The sequence below is a fragment of the Eptesicus fuscus genome, chromosome 5 (genome assembly GCF_027574615.1).
Source record: "Eptesicus fuscus isolate TK198812 chromosome 5, DD_ASM_mEF_20220401, whole genome shotgun sequence".
In the NCBI taxonomy this organism is placed as follows: Eukaryota; Metazoa; Chordata; class Mammalia; order Chiroptera; family Vespertilionidae; genus Eptesicus; species Eptesicus fuscus.
Genome location: NC_072477.1, coordinates 30,451,238 through 30,475,533, shown reverse-complemented (window position 1 = coordinate 30,475,533; position 24,296 = coordinate 30,451,238). Strand labels below are relative to the sequence as shown.

The 24,296-nt window shown below is 41.7% G+C and overlaps 1 protein-coding gene across 1 annotated transcript in view; it reads left to right on the top strand.

Annotated features, from left to right (window-relative positions):
• SYNE2 (spectrin repeat containing nuclear envelope protein 2) overlaps positions 1-24,296 on the top strand; it is a 307,542-nt gene that overhangs the window by 108,149 nt on the left and 175,097 nt on the right. The window contains exons 19-32 of the mRNA XM_054715998.1: positions 1,430-1,603; positions 3,510-3,668; positions 4,316-4,489; positions 5,379-5,513; positions 7,538-7,696; positions 10,204-10,415; positions 10,570-10,660; positions 11,431-11,528; positions 11,716-11,842; positions 13,562-13,719; positions 14,530-14,680; positions 15,395-16,005; positions 19,774-19,953; positions 21,259-21,409. Coding sequence (XP_054571973.1) covers positions 1,430-1,603; positions 3,510-3,668; positions 4,316-4,489; positions 5,379-5,513; positions 7,538-7,696; positions 10,204-10,415; positions 10,570-10,660; positions 11,431-11,528; positions 11,716-11,842; positions 13,562-13,719; positions 14,530-14,680; positions 15,395-16,005; positions 19,774-19,953; positions 21,259-21,409 — 2,580 coding nt within the window. The remainder of the gene's footprint in view (positions 1-1,429; positions 1,604-3,509; positions 3,669-4,315; positions 4,490-5,378; positions 5,514-7,537; positions 7,697-10,203; positions 10,416-10,569; positions 10,661-11,430; positions 11,529-11,715; positions 11,843-13,561; positions 13,720-14,529; positions 14,681-15,394; positions 16,006-19,773; positions 19,954-21,258; positions 21,410-24,296) is intronic.

The following is a 24,296-nucleotide window of genomic DNA, read 5'->3' as shown; positions in this document are numbered from 1 at the left end:
AAGGTTGAGAACCACTGCTTTATAACATTTGTATACAGAAATAATTTAACTGCACTGTTTTTCTTTGGAAAAACCCATATTGTTGAAACAGTGGTATGATTATTCGATAACATTTAAAATGTAATCATGTTCCAGTAAAATGCTTAAGTGGTTCCTTTCATGAAGTATTCTTCAGAGTCAGTGCTGTGTCTCTCACTCAGGAGGAGGAGCTTCCCAGACACGCCAGAGCAGTCAGACTGCTCAGTGTGGAGAGGGAGCTGGTATTTTCTCCCTTTACTTCTGACTGGTGCTTAGACATTGTCCAGCTTTAAGCTAGCCTCCAGCCTGTGTTTGCTTCCTTTCCATAAAATGGGGAGAACTGTAGTCTTTGTTTGTTGCTTTGTTGGGTAATTAAGAGGATGCTTATAGATAAGAATATCTTATCTATAAAGGAACAAAAAATAAAAATCATACACAGGTATCATACCTGTGGTTTTGGAAATGTGCCTTCTTCAGAATGACTTACACAGTTTTACTTAAGAATGTAATATTGAACTGGCTTTAGCCAATGGCCATGATGGACTGCTTCTAAGACTAATCAGATAAAATCTTGAAAGATCTGAATTTGTGCAAGATGTTTTAGAATAGAAGAATATAAAATAGTATATTCTTCTAATACATTTAAAATATGATCTGGTAAAAGGAACAACTTTAAGAATGAATATGTCATGTAAAGCTAGTAACATCAACCCATAGGATATTGAGAGATTATTCATGGAAAAAGCTTAATTTTGTTGAAATTTGATTCTGTCTCTTCTTGAGGATGTTTTGAAACTACTGTTACTAACAACTGTATTTAATTAAATTGTATACAACGTTTAGAAATGTTTTTATAGAATCAGTACCCTAATTTTCTAAGATTTTTATCTTCTTATATGTAAAACGGAGACCATAGTAATTAGCTGATAGGAATTATTTTATCATTAGGAAAATATATGTGGCCCTGGCCGGGTAGCTCAGTTGCTCAGAGCATCATTCTGATATGCAAAGGTTGTGGGTTCAATCTCCGGTCAGGGCACTTACAATAATCAACCAATGGATGCATAAATAAGTGAAACAACAAATTGAAGTTTCTCTCTCTCCCTTCTTTTCTCTCTCTCTCTCTCTCTCTCTCTCTCTCTCTCTCTCTCTCTCTCTCTCTCTCTCTTCCTCTCTTTCTCTCTCAAACCAGTAAGTAAAAAAAAAGAAAATATATGTGAGTAAACCTTTAAATATTTAAAGTGATATGTACTATCATAAAATGTTATTATTGTCCAAAACTATGTCTTAAGTCATTAATATATGCTGAATTAGCACCCTTTGGGGGGAAAAAAGATAACTTTTTAAAATTAAAAATTATTTTATGATGTAAACATTGTCATTTTTTTAGTGATAATTTTGAATGTTGTAGGCTGGGGAAGAACATGAAAAAGAAAATGAAGAATTCACAGGGCAACTAAAAGTGGCTGAAGAGGTCGAAAAACTCATTGGAGAAGTAGAAATCTGGGAGGCAGAAACCAAATCTGTTTTGGATCTTCTGAGACATAAAGATGATGTAGATACTTCAATGGAAGAATCTTTGCAGGTATGAGGGTAAAAGCATTAAAAGGACAGCTTTCATGGTTGTTGACTGAAGTATTAAGATAACAAGTTTGAGAGTAAAGAGTAATATGACTGTTTGAATTTTCTTAGTTGGGAGTTTTTTAAGTAGCATGGATTCTCATTCCTGAATCATTTGCTGTGATTTTGCTTGAAGACAGAGGATAGACTGGAAGACCATTAATAATACATTTTGTGAGTCTAAGTTCTTGAATTAATTTTCCCAGCTACATGATGGAGATTAAAACATTTTCTTGTATGAGAGGGCGATGAAGAAGATAAGTGAGTTCAGTCTCACATGGCTCAGTGCAGCGTGAATATAAGAGATTATGACAGTCTATGCTTTGGAAGCTCATTCACCGAGTAAGCCACTTACCCTTCTTGACACAGGGAGGGTGACGGATGTTGTTAAAACTCCGTTCTGTCTTCATTCTCAGGCAGTCGACTCATTGAAAAGCAATGAGGCAAGATTGCGTTTTAATATCACTCAGTTCTCCTGGGAATGAAGTTACAATTGTGGTTTTTACTGAGTTCCAAGCTCAGCTATAAAAATCTATGGAGCATGTCATAAATTGCAACAAGATGGAAAGTTCCCGGAATAAAGGAATACTTATGTGATTCTTTCAAATCTACATTTCTGAAATGGTGTATATATAGCATTTTGTGTTTCCGTTGTGTATAAGAATGATACTTTTTATTGCTTTGAAAATATTATTTAAAGTTACTTGTGCCATCTGCCAGTGCTTTCTACTTTTATTTACATATTTATTTATTTGCTGCATCTGGGATTTATGTAAGTAAAAGAAATGAGTGAGAAATGAGAAATTCAATATTTAAAAATATTTCAAAAAAATAACAGTGAACATACAAACATGCTAGAATATTAATTCTGTAAGAAGGAATTAAGTATATCTTTATTGGATCAAGATATATTGTAAAGTAGTTTTGATATCTATAATAATAAAAGCCTAAGTGACCATTGCAACCGAATGGACGACTGAACAGGCTGCGTGGGGTGACCAGGCTGGCAGGGGGGCAGTAAGGGGCAACCAGATCGGCCGGGGGTGGGGGGCATTTAGGGTGACCAGGCCGGCGGGGGGGCCAGTTGGGGGTGACCAGGCCAGCAGGGGGGGGCAGTTAGGGGCAATCAGGCAGGCAGGCAGGAAGGCAGGTGAGCAGTTAGGAGCCAGTGGTCCCGGATTGTGAGAGGGATGTCCAACTGCCGGTTTAGGCCTGATCCTGCAGTCGGACATCCCCTGAGGGTTCCTGGATTGGAGAGGGTGCAGGCTGGGCTGAGGGGATCCCTCCCCATGCACGAATTGCGTGCACCAGGCCTCTAGTGTTGTATCAAGTGTGGTTCTAAAAAGGTTATTTTATTTTTTTTAAATTATCAACATTCTAATATATAAAAAATGACCAAATTAAACAATATGTAGAGAAGAAAATATTTCATGTCATTAAAAAACTATAAGATTATTAGGAATAAATCTAATAAATTATTTAAAACTAAAAAGATTATTTTCTAATAGTCACTTTCTCCAGTAACATTTATTGGATTCCCTTGTGACTGATTTGGCTTCGAGCAACTTAATTTTAAGGTTTATTACTACTCTCTCAATTTATTTTTCTCTTTATTAACATTATATTACTTAAAGTATTTTATTGAAGTGCTTAGTATATAAAGAATAATCTATAAAATACTGTGTTGCTCAGAATTTGACTGTATAAATATAAAACTTAAAATGAAAATTTAAAATAATGTCCTTTAGAATATAAATTTGTCTCATTTTGCATTAATAATTAACTTTTAATGATTTCTGATGAGATTTAATGTAATGTTTAATATGTAATCAGAATGTTTATTGTGATCTCACTTTAATTTGTTTTAATAGCATCTTATTGCCAAAGGCTCTATGTATGAGGAGCTTGTGTCTAGAATGGAAGACACTTTACAAATGGATGTACAAAATATTTCAAGCCAGGAGTCCCTTGAACATGTTCTCACTGCTGGACTTCAGGCAAAGATTCAAGAAGCTAAAGAGAAAGTCCAGGTCTTTCTTTAATGTTCCTTATTCATGAATTTAGTCTTTAAAACCAAGTGGTCAATGGGAGGATGGGGAAGTTGGGGGCGGGGATTGCCCTGTAGTTTGGAAATGTTTTGTAAAATATAACTTTTGCATTATGTGTATATATATATATAAATATATATATATAAATATAAATATACATATATATATATATATAAATATAAATATACATATATATATATTTATTTATTTATTTATTTATTTATTTTTTGGTTAATCCTCACCCGAGTATATTTTTCCATTGATTTTTAGAGAGAGTGGAAGTGAGGGGAAGAGACAGTCAGAGAAAAATCGATGTGAGAGAGACACATTGATTGGTTGCCTCCTGAACATGCCCTGACCAGGGCCAGGATCGAGCCTACAACCAAGATATGGGTCCTTGACCAAGAATCGAACCTGGGACCCTTCAGTCCTCAGGCCGACACTCTATCCACTGAACCAAACTTTATAATTTCTTTATAATTTAGAGGATTTTGGAAAATATTATATAATAAATTAGATACTCTTATGTCTAACAGGAAAATAGGAGTGGCAACACAAAGAAATTACTTAATAATTTGTTAATTTTCTAAGAAGCCAGGCTAAGTGTTGAGAATTTTTTGTCTTCACAGATCAACATGGTAAAATTAGGTGCAATGTTGAAGAACTCAGCTGATGTCTCACCAGACCTGAGTGCCAGGATGAAGGTGGAAGAATCCCTGAAGGAACTGGAATCATACATTACAAGGGCTGAGCAGTTACTTGGCCAAAGAGAGAGCCGGAGTGGACTGATTTCAAAATACAAGGTGGGACCCTTTCAACTATCAAATGTAGAGTATTTATTATTAACCAACTATCTCATTTGAAATCAAGATGTTTCCATCACTGTGATTATACACAAAGTTACTGTACCTTTAACATTTTTTCAAGTTTTATATACATCATTCCCCAGAGACTCTTAAAAATTAAAATGAAGATTTTAAAAAATTCAATATACTATTGTTGACCTGCCAAATGTGTAATTACTTTATTTATTTATTTAAAGTATGTTTTTATTGCCTTAGCTGGTTTGGCTCAGTGGATAGAGCGTCGGCCTGGGGACTGAAGGGTCCCAGGTTCAATTCTGGTCAAGGGCACATGCTCAGGTTGTGGGCTCAATCCACTGTGGGGACATGCAGGCAGCAGCCAATCTATGATTCTCTCTCATCCTTGATATTTCTATCTCTCTCTCCCGTCCCCTTCCCCTCTGAAATCAATAAAAATATATTTTTATAAAATGAGAAGAGAGAGAGAGAAAGAGGGAGGAAGAGAAAGAGAAAGATCAATTGGCTGCCTCCTGCATGTCCCTTAATGGGGATCCAGTCTGCAATCTGGGCATGTGCCTGACTGGTAATCTAACCGGTGACTTCTTGGTGTGTGGGAGGGCACTCCAACCAACTGAGCCACACTGGCCAGGCTGTAATTACATTTAAATAAGAAATATTTTGCAATTTTTTTCAAAAGAATTCAAGAGATGCAAATGGGCTATCAAACCTCAAGTTACAAAGAGAAGTCTCCTTTAAGTCTTTAAATGTCTTCATAGAGTCCTTTTTTTAGCTCTACCTGTGAAAGATCTACAAAATTAGCTTTGAGGACTTGGCAGTGGGATGAGGCTTTCATGTTCTTGCTTGCATCTTTTTTTTTTTTTTTTAATAGGAAGCACTATTAATTTTTAATACTAAAAGTCTGGCCAAGTATTTGAAAGCTGTTGAAGAACTGAAAAATAATGTCACTGAGGATGTAAAGCTGTCTTTGGAAGAAAAGAGTAGAGATGTCTGTGCCAAGTGGGAGGTAAGAACATGCATATGTATCCAGGGCTTATACTAATGCATCTGACCATGGATCTGTTTGCCAGCAGAGTCATTCTTCATAGATGTATATGTATATGTATATGTGTATGTATATGTGTATGTGTATGTGTATGTGTGTGTGTGTGTGTGTGTGTAGATAGATAGATAGATAGATAGATAGATAGATAGATAGATATAGATTTCAGAGAGGAAGGGAGAGGGGAGAGAGAGAGAGAAACATCAATGAGAGAGAATCATTCATCGGCTGCCTCCTGCACGCCCCATACATGGGATGAAGCCTGCAGCCCAGGCATGTGCCCTGACTGAGAACCGAACCATGACCTCCTGGTTCATAGGTCGACACTCAACCCTGAACTCTGCTGGCCAGGCTCAGAGTCATTCTTGATTATCCCCCCTGTTTACCCAAAATCACAGAGGGCTGATCCCTGCGGGCTGCGGTCTCAGGTCCTGTAGCAGCTGGCTTCTCTCTGTGTTCAGCCAATGACAGCACTGAGATAAAGAACATTATAACCTGATGAACAAAAAGTTACAGAGGCAGGGAAGCATTGAACAGACTGTCACATTACAGCGGGAAGGCTGGGGAGCAGGGAGGGAGGTAAGAGATCAACCGAAGGACTTGTATGCATGCATATAAGCATAACCAATGGACACAAGACACTGGGGGGTGAGGGCATGTATGGGAGTGGTGTGGGGGGGGCAATGGGGAGATATGGACACATGTAATACCTTAATCAATAAAAAAATTTTTAAAAAAAGAACATCTATGGTATGTATCATCAGATTAAAAGAAAAGAATCCTGAAAAAAAAGGAGATTGGAGTGGGGAAGCAGCAGAGTCCAAAGGCCTTCATGTCCTCTCTTTCTTGCCAGTGTCTCTCGCTGTGTCTCCCCCTGGCCGTAGGTTCCATGGTGCCGGCCTCTGCTTGGTGACCTTCTGCCTGGACTCCACTCAGGCTTCCGTCTGGGTGGCGGTGGCAGCTTTCTGCTGATGCTAGTCTCTGGATTGCTTTCCTGTCCCCTCTTTGGCTTTCATCTCTTGTGTAATCAATCCCGAGCATGTCATTCCCTCTGAGTTTAATATGTAGTGTTTTCTGGTTTCCTGGTTGGATCCTGACTGAGACAGCAGATTGACACACATACCCAGAGTTTCAGTGAAACGGATATTGGCTTTGGTGGCAGACAGACTTGGATCCAGCAGCTATGACCCCGGGGAAGTTGCTCAACTTCTAGGCGCGTCACTGATAAAATGGGAATAACCCCACCCGCTTGGCGTGATTGTTGTGAGGATTTATGGAAAGTACCTACCACAGAGATAGTGTTCAATAAATGATACGTAGTATTGAATATGGTTTTTGTGTATGTGTGCATGTATGTATGAATATATGGAGAGAGGGAGAGAATCAAGTAACATAATTGAAGGTCTACTGTTAAAGGTCCTCTTAAAGCACGTTAAAGTAAACCTTATTTTAGAACAATTTCATATTTACAGAATTATTACAAAGATAGTACAAAGAGTTTCAGTATACCCCAGGCACAGTTTTCGCTGTTATTTACATCTTGTATTAATATAGTACCTTTGTCACAATTAATGGACTAATATTGATACCTTATGAATAACTAAGCTTGCATTTTAATTTTATTTCCACAGTTTTCCCCTAATGTGCTTTTTAGTCTGTTCCAGAATCGCATTCAGGATGCACATGATAGCATCTTGTTGTTTCTGCTTAGGCTCTGATGTGTGTTCCGTGAACATTTTCTCCCAGTCTGCAGCTTGTCTTTTTAATTCTCTTAACAGCGTCTTTCCCAAATAAAACACATTTTTAGTTCTTAGAAAGAAAAAAAAAATGTTTATGGGTCCTCCTCAAAGATACAAAGATGAATGAGAATTTCATAAGCTCTTTTTCTGTCGTTTGCTAATAAAAGTATTTTTATTATGTTTTGTTTTTTTATAAAAACCTTTTCAATAGATTTGGTTCCCATGGTTAATATGTGTCTTTGTTTTCAGTCTCTTCATCCTGAACTGTCCTTGTATATTCAACAACTAAAAATAGACATTGAAAAAGGAAAAATTAGTGACACTATTTCAAGACTTGAAAAACAAGTAAATAAAGAAAAGAAACTAATTCGGCGAGGAAGGACCAAGGGTCTCATTAAGGAACATGAGGTAAACCACCTGTTTTCCATTTACATTTTGTCCTCATTTGGAGGTTTTTCTTAAAGGGCTGTGTATGTCCTTGGCCTGGGATTAAATCGCCTCTCAGAATGACTTCATCTGTCTCGCTCCCTGGGGATTATCCCTTATGCAGTTCAAGCTCTAACTAGAGCCGGTGATTCTTGCTTTTTAGAAGTGAGAACAATTTAGCGTTGAGTTAATCGTTCATGACTTCCCTTGTATGTTTCAGTGGCCCCTGTCCTTGAGAGTCTGGTTACAAACCGTTGCTGATGTACCCACAGTTGCTTTTGTGGGGACCCGGTTTCCTGAAAGTGCAGCTTTAGTGAAAGACCTGAAATCAGGATGTAAACCAACTGGGGCAAATCTCATGGTCTCCTTTTGGTCCCCATCCTATTTGATTGCATCCATGTATTTGACAGTACTGGCCCCTCTTTTTTAAAACTTTCTCCTGCTGTGGCTCTCTTAACGGCAATTCCTCTTGACTTTTCTTCTTTTTTTTTTTTTCCCCCTGTGGGAGGGCTTCTTTTTAGTATACTTCACACATTTCCCTTTTTTTATTGTGCTGTCTTAATGTTTTAGCTTTGAGAGTCTCTGCTTTTGGCTAATTTCATGATGGTTCTAGGCCAGAGGTGGGGAGTGTCTGGCCCTTGGGCAGTATAAGGCCCTTGAAATCATTTGGTCTGGCCCTGCCAAGGCATTCGGGGTGAGTTAATTAAATGTGTGACCCAATATAGCTGGCCAGTTTTTAAGTTGATAATTGTGTGTGGCCTGTGAATGATGCTATAAATATCCCAATGGCCCTTGGCAGAAAATAGGTTCCCCACCCCTGCTCAGGGCAATTCCATGCACTCCGGGGTTTTAGCTGCCCCTCTACAGTGATGGCGCCTGAATCCTTATCTCCCACTGAGGCCTTTCCCTGAGCTCCAGGTTCTGTTTCTAACTGAGACATCACCAGGGTTCGTCAGAGACCTCACCTTCAGCATGTCCAACATGAACCAGTGATAGCTCCTCTTAGACGTTTCTTCCTCTGATGTGCCCTGGTTTGGGAGGGCTTTGCCGTCTCAGAATCTCCTCCCTCTCCTTCCCCTTCCTGCCCACGCAGCCTTGGTGGAGTCAGCTGCCAGGCCCCATCTGTTTCTCTGCAAAACAGCTGCTTTTCCATCCTTCTCGTCGGCGTTGCCTGGCTTATTTCCTCGGCATGATGTGGGTCGCATCATCTTCCATACCCATCACCGAGTGACCCCTGGGAACCACAGGTCTTGGGTCACCGACTCTACTCCCAGGACATCTCCAGACTCCTTAGGAGGCCGTTCAAGTCCTTCACCGTCTGGCCCCAGGACATGCCTCAGCCTCTCTTTTCCTGTGCTGTGCCCTCCACACACTAGACTGCTGTCCTTTCAGAACATCTGGAGCCTGTCTCCCTGGGCTGATACTCCTGCTGGGAACGCCCCCCTCTCCCCCTTTACCTGCTGGTCTCCTCATTCTTCCTGCCTGAAGCTTGGGTGGTTCCCTCATGTGACTCCTAAGGCAGGTAGTGGGTCTGTCCTCTCACTCGTCACACTGTATGCTCATTATTGGTGTGACTGCTGTAGGGGAGGAACACGTTTCCCTCGGCCCCCTTGGGGTCCCTGGCTGGGTCTGAAAATTAAACTGACAAAGATTCCCAAGAGAAAGGGGCACACGTTTTATTGAATTTTTACATGCGCGTGGGAGCCTGGACAAGAGGTTGAAGACTCGTAGAAGTGAGCAGAGCAGGAAGCCTTGATACCTTCGAGATAACAAAACCATCCATTTGTGAAGAATTGACAAGGCAAACGCGTGTGGGCTGGGGTGGTCAATGGTGAAGAGGTAACACAGGACCTCTTGGGAGGGGGGATCAAGGTTCGTTTAACAAGGTTTGTCTGCAGGCTCCTCTGCTGCGGGTCCGGGCTGAGAAGTGTTTATCTCCAACAAAAGGAGACTATTTCCCATCTTCAGCCAGAAAACGGAGCCTTTTCTGTGTTAACGGCTTCTTTTATTGTTTTTAAATATGTTTTTATTGATTTTTAAATAAAGTCAATAAAGGGGACGGGAGAGGGAGACGGAGAGAAAGACCTATCGGTTGCCTCTCGTATGCACCCAGCAGGATCAAACCTGCAATTTGGGCATGTGCCCTGACCGGGAATCGAACCAGTGACCTTTCTCAGTGCACGGGACCATGTTCAACCAACTGAGCCACACCAGCCAGGGTTGCTTACTGCTTCTTAATTTTCATGTCAAAGGGGCATATTTTGGGGTGACCTATTATGGTTTCCACATTACTGGGCCGCGGCAAATCCCTATAGGGCCGCCTGCCTCATCTTTGTTTCTCCACGCCCATCACCACACCAGGCACATGGTGGACAGGCTTACAAAAGATTGCGTTGTTAAAGTCACACACATCTGTTAGTGTCTAATCCTCACGGACTAATGATGTAAACTCATTTGAAACACATTTCCTGCTTTATTCCCTCCATTAGGCCTGCTTTTCTGAGGAAGGCAGCCTACACCAGCTTGATCACCACATGGAGGTCCTGCGGGAGCTGTGTGAGGAGCTGACTTCCCAGAAGAGTCAACAGGAAGTGAGGAGGGTGCTCAGAGAGTATGAACAAAAGATAGAAAGACTTCGGAAATGTGCCTCTGAGATTCACGCGACACTGCAGCCCCCTGTGGGAGGCACGTCGAAAAACAAGTTAGTGCTTCATAAGAATAGCCACGCGGGAAGGGGGAAAAATCGAGAGAAAGCCTCTTGCACAATGATCTAGCATTGAGTATGATTATGCATCCTCTTTTCAGGCTTCATGACTCTCCCTCTATTTCAGTCTGCCATTTTGATTCCTTCCTAGGGGGACCGCGAGCACATCTGAGAATGGAGGAAGGAATGGCCACAGTGAGGCGCCATCTGCAAACGCAGATAATCAGCCATCAACTGAGAAGGTGTTAACTGTGGATAATGTCTTTTACAAGTAAACTCAGTGAAGAAGGCCAAGTGTATAATACTCCACTTCTCACTCATTAAGTTCTGGTTTTAATGACCTGAGAGGCCCCTTCAGCTGAGAAGCCCCACTTAAGTCATGCAAGGAAGATTGCTTTTCAGAGAATTAGAATGAGCTTAATTCTCCGCTGAGGGTACAAACAGTTTTTTAAAAAGAGACCATTTTGACCATTATTGACTGTGCACATTACCAGGGAGGGTATAAGAGGTTACGTTTAATCTGTACAGATGCCTCGGCGTCATTGAGATGAGCTAGTTCATCTCTCATTTGTCTTTTTCTCATTGTAATGTCTTTTACTTTCCTTGGGAACTGAATTTCTATTTAGAATCCTAAGTAAATGGGCATGCACTGTATCTCACAGCCCCGATGGCCAGTGAGAGGTGTGGGACAGAGCAAAGTGTGTTAGTTTTCAGCGGTCAGCTCCTGCATGCGAGGCTTTGCAGTTGACCATCCCTATGTGGTCACAGTCAGCAGGAGCATGTAGGGGCCAGGAGAGCTCCTTCATACCAAGTAGAAGGTGAGACTCGGTGCAATAAATCTCCTCTATCCATGGAGGGCCTTTCTCTGAGCTGAGAAACCTCTGATAAATTGTAGTATCTTCTGGTATGCTGTATACGGAGTCAATAATATGCCTTTGTATCAAAAAGTGTTTATCTGTTCTAGACAAGTATATTGAAGATATTATGTTGACTATTTTTCATATTTATTTAGGCAGTGGGATCGATTAAGAATTTGAGCCTGGCATCAGAGTTGAAGCCTGAACAGGAAGAAAAAGATCGCAATACATCTATAAGTAGTTTACGAGACAGGTAAACTCTTTTAAACAACTGGAAAGTCCACCAGAAATATTTCATCAATGCAAACATATTATACTTGAATAAGTTCTTATTATGCTTGGGTCAGAATTTTTGCATGTGGTCCAGTAACTTCAACAGAAATTCCCGGGATTTTGTCTTATTTTTTAAATTAAGTAATGTCACCTTTAATTTTTCCCAGGTATGATACACACACAGAAACCCTTGAACTACACCTGCAAAACAACAAAGTTAGGATTACTTCTGATTTCCCTAGCGATGGGGAAAGGAGTAGTGCTTGTCTGCAGGATAAACTGGAAGATCTACAGGTGATTATTGAAAATATTACGAATTTACCTTTTGTTAGAAAATAATACCACCATGAATATAGATGTCACCATTTTGGTGGAGGTCCCATATGCCAGATATTTCCAAGAACTTGATTGGATTGCATATCTAATGTCACCCGATTCCAGAAAGTGATTTGCATCCAAATATCAAACCCAGGAAAGACTTTGGCGCAGGGTCCTAATTTATCGCCCAAGCTCTAATTTGATACTCTCGATATTGTGGCTTGCAGAATTTTTTATTGTGCTTGCGATGGGAATGAAGGCTTCAGATGAATGGGTCAAAACAATGTGGTCGGAGGCAATTTTAACCAACACTGCTTGCTTCTAGGTTGCTCTAAAATGAACAATACATGAAACACCAGTGACTCTAAATACTTCTCACTTGTTAAACCAAGCTGTCATAATGTCTGTCTGATGTTGAACAGTAAGGAAGGGGCAGGCAGTGGAGGGAGTTTTCACTCGGTGCTGGGTGGTCTTCCTGGAGAGCATCAGAGGAAGTAGTGCATTTGATTCAAGAGCTACAGAAATAGCTGGTGGTAGGCACATCAATCGTTAGCTCTACCAATAAATATCTTCCTTAATTTGAAGGTGATCTGTGCATTGCAATGCGACACTTGTAAGCTTGGAAGTACATTAGAGTGAGCCCTCACAGAAATCCCATCAGGTAGAGAAAGGGCCATGTGTGGTTCCTATAACACCCTCCCATATTTTCTCGTTTCTTCCTCCGACTGGCCCCTCTCTATTTTCCATCTGAATAAGCAAAAGTCATATGGTAAAATCTCAGTTGTTCAAATGATGGATTTAGCATGTTTTCAACGCAATTAAGAAACTGTCTTGAGACCTTACTCGAGGGACTGAATAATGAGTTGGTTAGGAAAGCTATACTAATTCTTAGGGAAAGTGAAGAGCAAATTATACTGGTGAGTAAGCAGTAAAATGTTGTAGTAATGCCTTTAAAAAAAAAGAATCAATATAAGGCACTGAAAGGGTATAGAATTTTTAGGTATTTAATTATAAATCAAATTAATTTCTTTATTCACTTCTCATTTGCTATAAATAGTTTTGGTTCACTCAAATTTTCTTTTAGTTTAGGGAGAAACACAGATTTATTCTCTAGAGGAAGTAGAAAGTCTGTTGTTACAACTGTATGTGTCTTTCTGAATTGTATTCTGTGTACCCAGCTTAAGGGAAGGGGGTGTGGATTTGGGTGAAAGCCATATTGTCGACTCCCTTGACTTCATTAAAAGGGTCCTCTGATAGCATAGTTAATATCATTGTTCCCTGACAGATCCTTTACTTGTAGATGGTTGGGAAAAAATATTTTCTTAATCCTCACCCGAGGATATTTTTTCCCATTGATTTTTAGAAAGAGTGGAAGGGCGGGAGGAGGGAGAGAGAGACATCCACATGACAGAGACACATCTATTGGTTGCCTCTGGCACTTGTTCTGACTGGGGCCAGGAATTGAACCTGCGACCAAGATACATGCCCTTGACCAGGAATCAAACCCTCAACCCTTGGGCCCGTGAGTCGATGCCCTAACCACTGAGAAAACTGGCCAGGGCGGAAAATACTGTTTTAATGTATTTTTATGGGAAATTTTGTGCCCACAGTTTGTGGCTGTCTCATTTTGTAAGAACAGAATAATTGTGCCTGATAACCCATAAGCTGATAAATAAATTTATGTGTTTCATCCAGGGCTTAAAAAATGAAACTGATGCTTGTTGGAAAGAGTTTGAAATCACGTCATTGCAGTTAGAAGAGCTTGAGAGTGACATAAAGAAGCCTTTTATAATTAAAGCAAGAGACAAATTAAAGGAGAAAGAAAGAGAGTTCCAGATGACTCTTAATACCAGGTATAATTCTGAGGTCTATTACTAATGAACTTACTAAATTTTTCAATGCCATTTTAAGCTAGGCTAGTACTGTACTAGTATGTTATTTTACTTAGCTGTCACAACATTCTAAGAGAGGCTGCCATTATGATTGCCATTTTACTGATGAGCAAACTGATAGGGAGGTTAAATAACCTAACCAACCCACACTACTGGCCAGAGCCTCAAGGGGAATTTAAAGTCTGTTGAGTTCTAAAGATCATGCTCCTCCCACGCTCCCCGCTTGGGCATGAATTTGGCCGTGCTGCATAACTTCTCTGGGCCTTGATTTCCTTATTTCTAAAATGGGAGTGCCGTCATTAGCCTTACCATAGGATGTGTATCCCCAGTACATATCCCTGTTTTACCTTGGAGGAAACTGAGGGGAAGAATCTATGTTAACTACCCAGGGTCACGCATTCCAATTTATTATTAGTAGAGCCTGTTCTTGGAACTCTAGTATATTTCCATGAATAAAATAATTAGTATTCATAATGCGGTTTCTTTGTCATCAAGGCAGTGTTAAATTACATTCAGTAATTTGTATTTTACAGTTTTTCATTTAGCGTGGTATCCGTTAGCTGGTAAGAATACTTGTATAGGAAACAACTCATTCTTTGGCATTTTTGGATCCCTGGGTTTGTGTTTTAATGTGATGATCTGTACATATCATGGTATGTATTTTTATTGGACAGTTACTTTCTGTTCTTGGTTAAGTCATGGCATCAGTGTATTTTATAGGGTATCTTTCGTGTCTGTTTCCCCCTCACATCTGGTTTCTTTTGCACCTAGAATGGAGTCTCTGGAGACTGCGCTGCAGCTTGTGGTACCTGTGGAGAAGGCATCGCTCCTTCTCTGTGGCTCAGACCTGCTCCTTCTGCATGACGTGGCCATTGAAGAATTTCACTTCACCGATGCTGATGGCATTTATCAAAACCTGAAGGTACATACCAGTTCTCACAGGATAGTCATAGAATAATCGGTTCCTTGGAGATTTGCTTATACATGTTTTTGCATTTTTAATTATGCATCAATAATATGTATTTAGAATATAAGCTATGACAGAAAAATCTTTAATAAGTTATACTTGTTATTTATTTCTCAACTCTTTAATTCCTTTCAAATTTGGAAATAGGTACTATAGAGTAACAAGGTATTTGAATTCAAAATGAAGGATTCCTTATAAATGCCTTCTCCAATGACTGAAACCTTAAATATCATGTTAGACTCATATGCATATATCAGCATATCCCACAGTTTACTTATTCCAAATCCCATCATCAATACAAAATAGTGAGGTTTTTTACTTCAGATTATAAACAGATGTCTCAACAGTTTTAATCTGTGATTATTTTCATTGAAGCAATATATATATATATATATATATATATATATACACACACACACATACATACATACATACATACATACATACTTGTTTTCTTTTGGGGATAGAAACATCAGGAAGGGTATCAGATGATAAAGCCGCTGGGCCATCTGGTCATTTGTAATTAAAATGTTGAAACTGTCAGCCCTGGTTAAACTGAGAAGCAGTTTTCTAGATTAAACCTAGTTACATAATTTGAGGTTAATTTCTGCCCTGCAGCCGTTCTTTTTTCTACCTCAGCCTTTTCCGCTCTTCTTTCCTTAATTTTAGGATATCCAAGATTCCATAGCAAAACAGATAGACATTTGTAACAATTTGGAGCAGTTGGGCAACTTTGCATTAAAGGAATTACACCCACTTGATTTTCGGGCAACACAGACTATTATCCTGAAACACAGATCACAGCTTGAGGAGACGAACCACAGGATCCAGAGGAGTAGAGATGCCCTCAGGGCTCTGGAGGACTTTTTGGCTTCTCTGAAAACAGCTGCGCTCCCCGGTGGGCTGGTCACAGACCCGTCAGCCTCGGGTACACAGGTGGCACCAGAGGATACTTTGACAGTAAAAAATAAGGAGGGAGAAATTGATCTGATGAAAGAGAAGGCCAGGCATTTGGATAAACGTTTGAAGATGCTTGACATAAGCTTTAAAGATGCCGAACGGGGTGAAGACACGTCCTGTGAGAAACTTCTCAATGATCTGGCCAAACCCTTATTTGAGACCCGTGGCTCTGGCGGACAGGAGGAACTCACGGAAGAAGACAAGTTACTAGACACTTGTATTTTCAAAAATAACGAACTCCTGAGAAGTATTCTAGAGGTGCAGAGTCAAATCAGTAAAATTGGTCTTAAGGATCCGACGGTTCCGGCTGTAAAACAACGGTAAGTGTTGTTTCCATCAATTTCCCCCCAAGGTGACACTTTTCTGTATTTTCGAATAACTATTAGATGAAACAAATACTTCCTGTCTATTTCTGTCCCGTCCCACTCTATGCAGCGCTCAGCATTCTTTTCTGTAGACTTTCCAGACAAACTTTCTTCCTGTTGACATTGTGTCTTTACAAAATGTTATGTAATTCTTTTCTTTGTAAAGTTTTCATGCTCACGGACAAAGGAGTCGTGAACTAAGATGTGGATAAAGTACACAAGGTGCTGCAGAGTCGATTTAGTGCAGTGTATTCACTGTGTTCTCTTGATGGGGGAAGACTGGAACTCTACACATTTGGTCATAAAGAAAGAAGTGGTGGCCGATGCACATGCCACACACCTTGTCCCTACTTCTTCCTTGATTATTTGGCTTCATGCTTCCTCCCATCAGGATCAGGGTGGGGACTGAGTGGGAGGGTATGGGATTGAGGGAAGCTATGGTTAGTGTCGGTTCTGGAGACTGAGCAGAATTGGGGTAAACTGAGGTTGGCAGCCTTCAGTAGGAGTGCTATTTTAATTCTGCCATTCAGACTCGGCCTCTCTGTCCTGATACCGACAATGTTAGGAAGACGCACTTTTGCGAAGCTCCCCTCCCCTTAGTAAATCTCTCCCACGTTCTGTCTCCTCGGTCCATCTCTAGTCCTTCAGGTTCAGTGCTCTCTTGAGGCCTTCAGCTGACCAAGCTCTTTCCTCTGAATGTCCCTGTGACCTCAGTCTCAATGAATCTTCCGTTCCTATAGCGCCCCAGTTCCTAATGAGGTGCCAAACGAAATACTTATTTAATTATTGAGTCATTGTTAATATATTTTTATATTTTTTTATATATATATATTTTATTGATTTTATTACAGAGAGGAAGAGAGAGGGATAGAGAGTTAGAAACATCGATGAGAGAGAAACATCGATCAGCTGCCTCTTGCACACCCCCTACTGGGGATGTGCCCGCAACCAAGGTACATGCCCTTGACCGGAATCGAACTTGGGACCCTTGAGTCCGCAGGCCGACGCTCTATCCACTGAGCCAAACCGGTTTCGGCTGTTAATATATTTTTATTATCGATTTAGAAAGAATAAGTACATAAATTAAACATTAATTTTTAAATGAAAATTACACATTTATAAATAATAAATTGCTTTCACTTTATATAGCTCCTATAGAGCTCATTTATTTATTTTATTTTTTAATCCCCGCCTAAGACATGCCTTTATTGATTTTAGAGAAAGAGGAAGCAAGCTGATGAGAGAGAAAGAGAGAGAGAGAAAGAGGGAGAGAGAGAGAGAGGAGAGAGAGAGAGAGAGAAACACCGATTGGTTGCCTCCTGCACATACCCCGACAGGATCAAACCCTCAACCTGGGTATGTGCCCTGACTGGGAACGGAACTGAGATCCACTGAGCCACACTGGCCAGAGTGCTCATAGAGCTTATTATCTAGAAGGAGGAGTGAGATGTCAGTATATTTGATGCTGAGATAAGCTCTGGAGAAAAATTAAGCAAAGGAGGACAAGAGGGTTGCAATTCAAATAGGGTCATTAACGATGTTTTACTAGAAAGTGACCTTTGAGTAAGTACGATGGGATGAGAGCTAGCTAAGTGACTTACCTGGAGGAAGAACCTTCCTGACAGAGGGAGCAGTGGGTACAAAGTCCAGGTGTGAGAGTAGGCCTGGCACGTCTGAGGAGAGGCTCGGAGGTGAGAAGGTCAGCAGTGCGGTGCCGGGATTTGAAAGGGCGTCAGGGAGATACTTGATGGGATGGGGCTTAGCTCATGAAGGGACTGTGGGCCATGTGATTGCTTTGCCTTTTAAAGTCTTGTGTGTGTGTGTGTGTGTGTGTGTGTGTGTGTGTGTTTATTGATTTCAGAGGGAGGAAAGGAGAGAGAGAAAGAGAGAGAGAGAGAGAGAGAGAGAGAGAGAGAGAGAGAGAGAGAGAGAAACATCAATGACATGAGAAAATAATTGATTGGCTGCCTCCTGCGTGCCCCCTACAGGGGATCGAGCCCACAACCCAGGCATGTACCCTGATCAGGAGCAACCGTGACCTCCTGGTTCATAGGTCGATGCTCAACCCCTGAGCCAGACCAGCCGGGCTTGGCTTTTTCTTGGAGTGGCATTGAGAAGTCATTGGAGGGTGCTGAGCAGAGGGAAATGACTTAGTGGTGTTGTAACTGATTCTCTCTGGCTGATGTGTTTAGTATAAACCAGAAGTTAAGGGAAGACACAGGAAGTCTAGTTTGATCTGTTTCAGTAATCCAGGTGAGGGATGATGGTGGTGTGGACCAGTGGTGAAATGATGAAAAGTATTAAGATTTCTGGATATTTCTTCAAGGTAGAGTCTACAAGATTTGTTGACACTCTGAACATGGGGTGTAAAAGAAAGATTGGGGTACCATTAACTGAAGTGACCAAGACTGAAATTGTCAGGTAGTGAATGAAAGATCAGGTGTGCTCAGTTTTAGACATGATAGGTTCAAAATACTTGTTTGACTTTCAAGTATGGATATCAGTAAGACTCTTGAAAATAGATGGCATCAGGAGTTGGGAGAGAGGTCAGGGTTACAGGAATGCATTTGAGAGTTACTAGCGTTTTGGAATGCTATTTAAAGCCATGAGCAGCAGAGTGAGTTGTCAGGGGTGGGGAACCTTTTTCCTGCCAAGGGCCATTTGGATATTTATAACATCATTTGTGGGCCATACAAATTTACCAACTTAAAAATTAAGTTATATTTGGTCAAACATTTAATGAACTCACCCCTACTGCCTTGGCAGGGCCAGACCAAATGATATCGAGGGCCTTATATGGCCTGCGAGCTGGACATTTTCCCCCCTTGATTTAATAGACAAGAGGAGAGGTCAGGGTTGTACACTGGGGGAAGGGGGGCCGTGGGAGATGAGGAGGAACAAGGCAGAGATGCTGAGGAGCGGTCAGTGGAGTGGAAGGAAAGTCAAGAGAGTCCTGGGAGCCACGTGAGGTCTTTCAGGGAAGGGGATGTAAGCAACTGTGTCAGATGCTGCTGACTAGTGAGGGACGGTGGGGATTTGAGGGGAGCATGAGCTCAGCAATGCCGTGGGTCCTGGAGGTCTTGTCGTGCAGTTTTTGGAGGCGCTGTAGGGAATGAAAGCCTTATGGGAGTGGACTCAAGAGAACCTGGAAAAGAGCAAGTAGAGACAGTGAATATCTGATAAAAACAATTTAGACCCTGGTGAATGGCGTTAATTGCTCCAGGATCAGCTTGCACCTTAACACCCTTCGCTCAAATGACTCTTTTTCCTGATATGGGAGAGCCTGTTGTACACAAGATGGACAAACAAGTTTTCCCTTCCTCCTCGGACCCCCCGCTTCCCCCCCCTTCCTTAGCAGCCTTGTAGTGCTCTACTGTTTATCTCTTCTCTCCACACCAGGCTTTCTTTCCCACTCATTTACGCACACGTCCTCTTTCTCTTTTTCCTTGCATGCATATACACAGCCTTTATAAGTGTGTTCATCACAGAAAAATGTCATTGTTTTTGGTTTTCTATATTTATTTTAATAAAATCCCATATTAGCATAGTGGGAATGCAGAGAGCCTCCTGAACTCCGCAGTAGCAATTTTTAATGTGTGATTTTTGTCTTCATAAACCTCCTGAGGACAAATTCAAGGTGGTGTGCTCCCCATATTACCCTCATTTGTATCCTGTCAAATTGGCTGATGATTGGCTATCAATCTTTTCTCTTTCATCATCAAGAAAAAAGTCATTAATCCGACTGGATAAGGACCTAGATGACTATGAAAAAGAGAAGAAACACTTGCAAGAAATGGCGCGTTCTCTTCCACAATTCAAAGACGGCAGAGAAAAAGCTCTGAATCAGCAGTGCCAGAACACAGCGCTCCTGTGGGAGAGCACCAAAGCCTCCGTCACCGAGTGGTAAGGACAGAATCCCTCCCGCCTCTGCCAGATGCTCTGTAGCACGATTAAAACACATCCCCGGGCACCTAACGGAGGGCACACAGGCCTTTCGCACTGGACGCTCACTGGGCCAATGTCTGGGCAGCCCTGGAATCACAGATTGTGGCTTGAATGAATTCGTCAGATTATCTAAGGAAGGCTGACAAACACACAGTCTATTAATTACCCTCCCCTCCCCTGAATTTGTTTTCTATTGCTGCTGTAACCAGTTACGTCGAATTTAGTGGCTTAAACATGTCACGAGCTTTTATTACAGTCTGGAGGTCAGAAATCCCTAAATCAAGCTTTTTTCTTTTGGAAACTTCAGGAATGAATCCCTTTCCTTGCCTTTTTTTGTCTTTTGGAGGCTTCCTCCTATGATCCTTGGCTTGTGTCTCTTATTTCCATCTTTAAAGCCAGCGTGTTTGGCATCTTCTAATCTCAGTCTCTCTCTCTCTCTCTCCCTCTCCCTCTCCCCCTCCTCGGCCCTCCCTTGCCTCAGTGGAAAAGATATCCTTGGAAGAGAATGGAAAAACAAACAAACTATTGCTGCTCTCAGTCCCTGGGCGGCTCGGCTCTCTGGTGATTCCCCTTAACGCTGCTCTAAAATAGATGGTCCTTTCACCACCAACTCCAGTCGAGTACACGTTCTATGCTTTCCTTCCGGGACCTGAGTGTGTAGTAGTCAAGATAAAGCCTCTCCGTGATATTTGATCTCGTCTATCCTTCAGTTTTACAGAGGAAGGAATTGAGGTTCTGAGACCTAAAGTAACTTACCTAAGGTCATATATCTAATTAGTTCCCAGCCATAACGAGAAACCAGCTGTCCTAACTGCCACATTATCTGTACTACACTTTTTAAAATGGGCTAAATCTGGAATGAGTTAAATAGACATAAACAACCTGTGACTTGCTCAATCAATATTGAAATAATCTCCAAGAATAATTCTAGGGAGGCACAGTTTTTCAAGATGATTTTTGTTTAAGGATGAAATTGAGATGCCAATTCCTCAAGGAATTTAGGTTTCTTTCTGAAGTGTCCATTAGGGACTTTTTCATACTGATCGGGTGAAAATACGAGTCCAGTGGCTGTTTTTACCATCCCCTTGGTATGGCACACATGTGCCGTCATTCTTAGGTTAAATTGGTAAAGCTATTACAAACCATGTCAAAAAGAAAAATCCTTCTGTAGCTTATTGGTCATTATAAGGATAGCGAAAGAGAGAAAGAACGGCTTTGTTATTTTCAGATGTTTAGCTGTTTTACATTTTCCCTTTTTGATAGCCTTGACCAGTGTGAACGCGTCTTGGAGCTCTTAAAACAATATCAGAATTTTAAAAGCGTCTTGACAACTTTGATTCAAAAAGAAGAGAATGTCATCTCCCTGCAGGCTTCGTACATGGGGAAGGATAACCTGAAGAAAAGGATAGCAGAGGTGAGTCCAAACTCCTAATGAAATACCCATGGCCTTGCTCACTAGCCTGGCAATAAAGAGGATATTATAAACGGAGTCTTCTTCAAAACTTGGTTTAAAAGAAGTTACTAGTGACTTTTTTATTTATATTTTATTGATATTTTACAGAGAGGAAGGGGAGGGATAGAGAGTTAGAAACATTGATGAGAGAGAAACATCGATCAGCCGCCTCCTGCGCACCCCCTACTGGGGATGTGCCCGCAACCAAGGTACATGCCCTTGACTGGAATTGAACCTGGGACCCTTCAGTCCGCAGGCCGACGCTCTATCCACTGAGCCAAACCAGTTAGGGCTAGTGACTATTTTTTTGTTTGTTTGTTTTACCAAATATCTAAGAATTTATTGAGTATGTCAGCAGATCTCAAAAAAAAAATAAAAAATCAACCCCCAGGTTGAGGCTGGGACGCCTCTGTCTGGGTTCGGCGCTGGCGGTGTGGCTGTGTTGGAGTCTGGGGTGGCCCCTGCTGCTCCCTCTGGGAGGTGGTAACAGTCCGCGTGTGCACTGACCTTCTGCCTCAAGGAACCGGACACTTCATTGCAGTCTTGAGAGAATGAAGACAGCGGGCAAATCCCCTCTGTGGTTAGTGGTCAAAGGGAAAAATTACCTTTTTACTTACTTGCTTTCTGCAGAAGTGTGTGAGCTGATCTCCAGGTTGTTCTGTCTGTGTTCATAGCCTCGCCAAGCACAACTTCATATTCTAAGCAGAATTAACATTTTTGGACACTAGGTGTCATTATTTTCTGTGACTTTATGTGGTTATCCATCAGAGTGGCAGGAAGGGAGACAGCGATTCCACTATCCTGCATGCTTATTCACCAGCACGCTGCTTTTCCTGCTGGCTTGTGAGCACGATGCTAACGTGCGGTCAGAGAGTCAAAAGCGCGTGCTGCTCGATCCAGCTGGTTGTTAGAAAGCAATTTTATTAAACTTCCCCGTTGCTGAGAACAACATCAGTAGAAGCTTACATGGACGACTTATTCTTTATCTGGAACTCCTGTCCCTGAACTCCTGGCCCTCGGGGTGCAGGCACATGGCCGGTGCCACAGCCGAGGGGTAGCCCCTGTCAGAGACCCACTTTCTCAGACTCAGTTTCTTGAGGCTGACCAGTCAGAAAGGGGCTTGTTTAGATGGAAACCAGGTGTACAATGGTGACTGTGTGACTGGTTTTCCAGGAGGGAGGCCACCAACACCATGAGTGGATAGTCAGTTGGAGCTGCTCCCCTGCATCCTGTCCAGCAGAGCAGCTTCTGGGTGTGGTGGTCTCGGAGTCTAGGAGGCTCCTGTCCTCATCCCAGTGGATCTAAGGAGCTGTCGTTCCCTTGGCTTTCAGAGAATCCAGCACAATCAGCCATACAAGATCCCCTCCCAGTTCACGTAACGACTCGTCTCTGTGCCCCTGACAACAGTTTCCCATTAGGCGCTCTTATTTCAGAATCAAGGTCTCGGCCTAAATCACTGTCTTGTCGTCTAAGTCCCTGTCTAGTATATTGACCAGACATATCTAGCCCTTCTTGCTTGCACCTGTTCTTGGTTTGTGCTAATCCTCCTTAGTCCTCGAGTCCTACCTTTGTCCTTTTAAGTTGGATCCTATAACCAGCAAAAAAGCTCTGTCTATCCTATCTGGTGAGGTAGCATCGGTAGAGTACCTAGCAGCGTGCCTGGGACTTTACCTCTTAATGGCGTCAGTCACGATGCCCACTGTGTGTGTGGTTGTGGGAGAAGAAATAACTCTTCTCTCTCAAGTTTTTTTTTCGGCTGGTCTAATAATCAAACAGACATGAGACACATTAGTTAGAGAAAAGAACAAATTTAATACATCTGTTTGGGAACCCGGCCTACATGAGAGAGTCAGCGACCCCATGTGCACCAGAGGTTCAGAGACAAAAAGGGAAATGGACATATAGGACATTCACAGCTAGGGGTGGGGTGAGGTGCCTTGGGGTCCTCAAAGGGCTATTGCAGGGTGATAAGCAGAGCAGATGTTCAGTAAGTAGAAGTTGACCCTGCCCTATAGATAGGTCAAAAGAGGTTATCTCTGATCATCTCTTTTTATGGGCAGATGCCTAATTCAAGTTCATGTAGGTAGTTATGGGAGGGACAGTTTTTCTTGAGTCTCTCTGCTGAAGTTGACTTTAGCTCAAATAATCTATAGGCCACAGAGGCACATCTTGGGGTAACTTGGCCTTTGGCCTATCTGCAGTTCCAAATGTTCTCGCTTCTCAGTTGCGTGAACACTCTTCCCGCACCCTTAACTGTGCAACCAACCCCGTAATTTTGACCAGGAAAAATTCCTTCCATCACCTTCAGGCAGGTGGCCCCTCTCCTGAATGACTCTCATTAATGGGAATCTAAGTCCAGGTATTGACCCTTCTGCCATCCTTAGGGCCTCTATGGCTGTTGTCTCGGTCTGTTTGGGCTGCTATCACAAAAATACCATAGTCTGGGTGGCTTATAGACAACGGGAATTTATTTCTTACAATTTTGGAGACATTTCTCACAGTTTATAACATTCTGCTGTTGACCTCCACCCTCCCCAAATCTGTGTTCTTACATGCAAAGTATATTCATTTCATCCCATCAGCCCCCAAAGTCTTAACTTGCTCCAGCAACAACTCCAAAATCTAAGTCCAAAGTCTCATCTGCATATCATCTAAATCAGATGTGGGTGAGACTCAAGGCACGTTTCATCCTGAGGGAAATTTCTCTCTAGCAGCTAACCCATGAACCAAACAAATTATATACTTTCAAAATGCAGTGGTGGGACAGGTAGGTATAGGAAAGAAGAAAGAAGTAAGACCAAAAATTAGGATGGGTATACAAGGCAAACAACATTAAACCTTAAGGCTT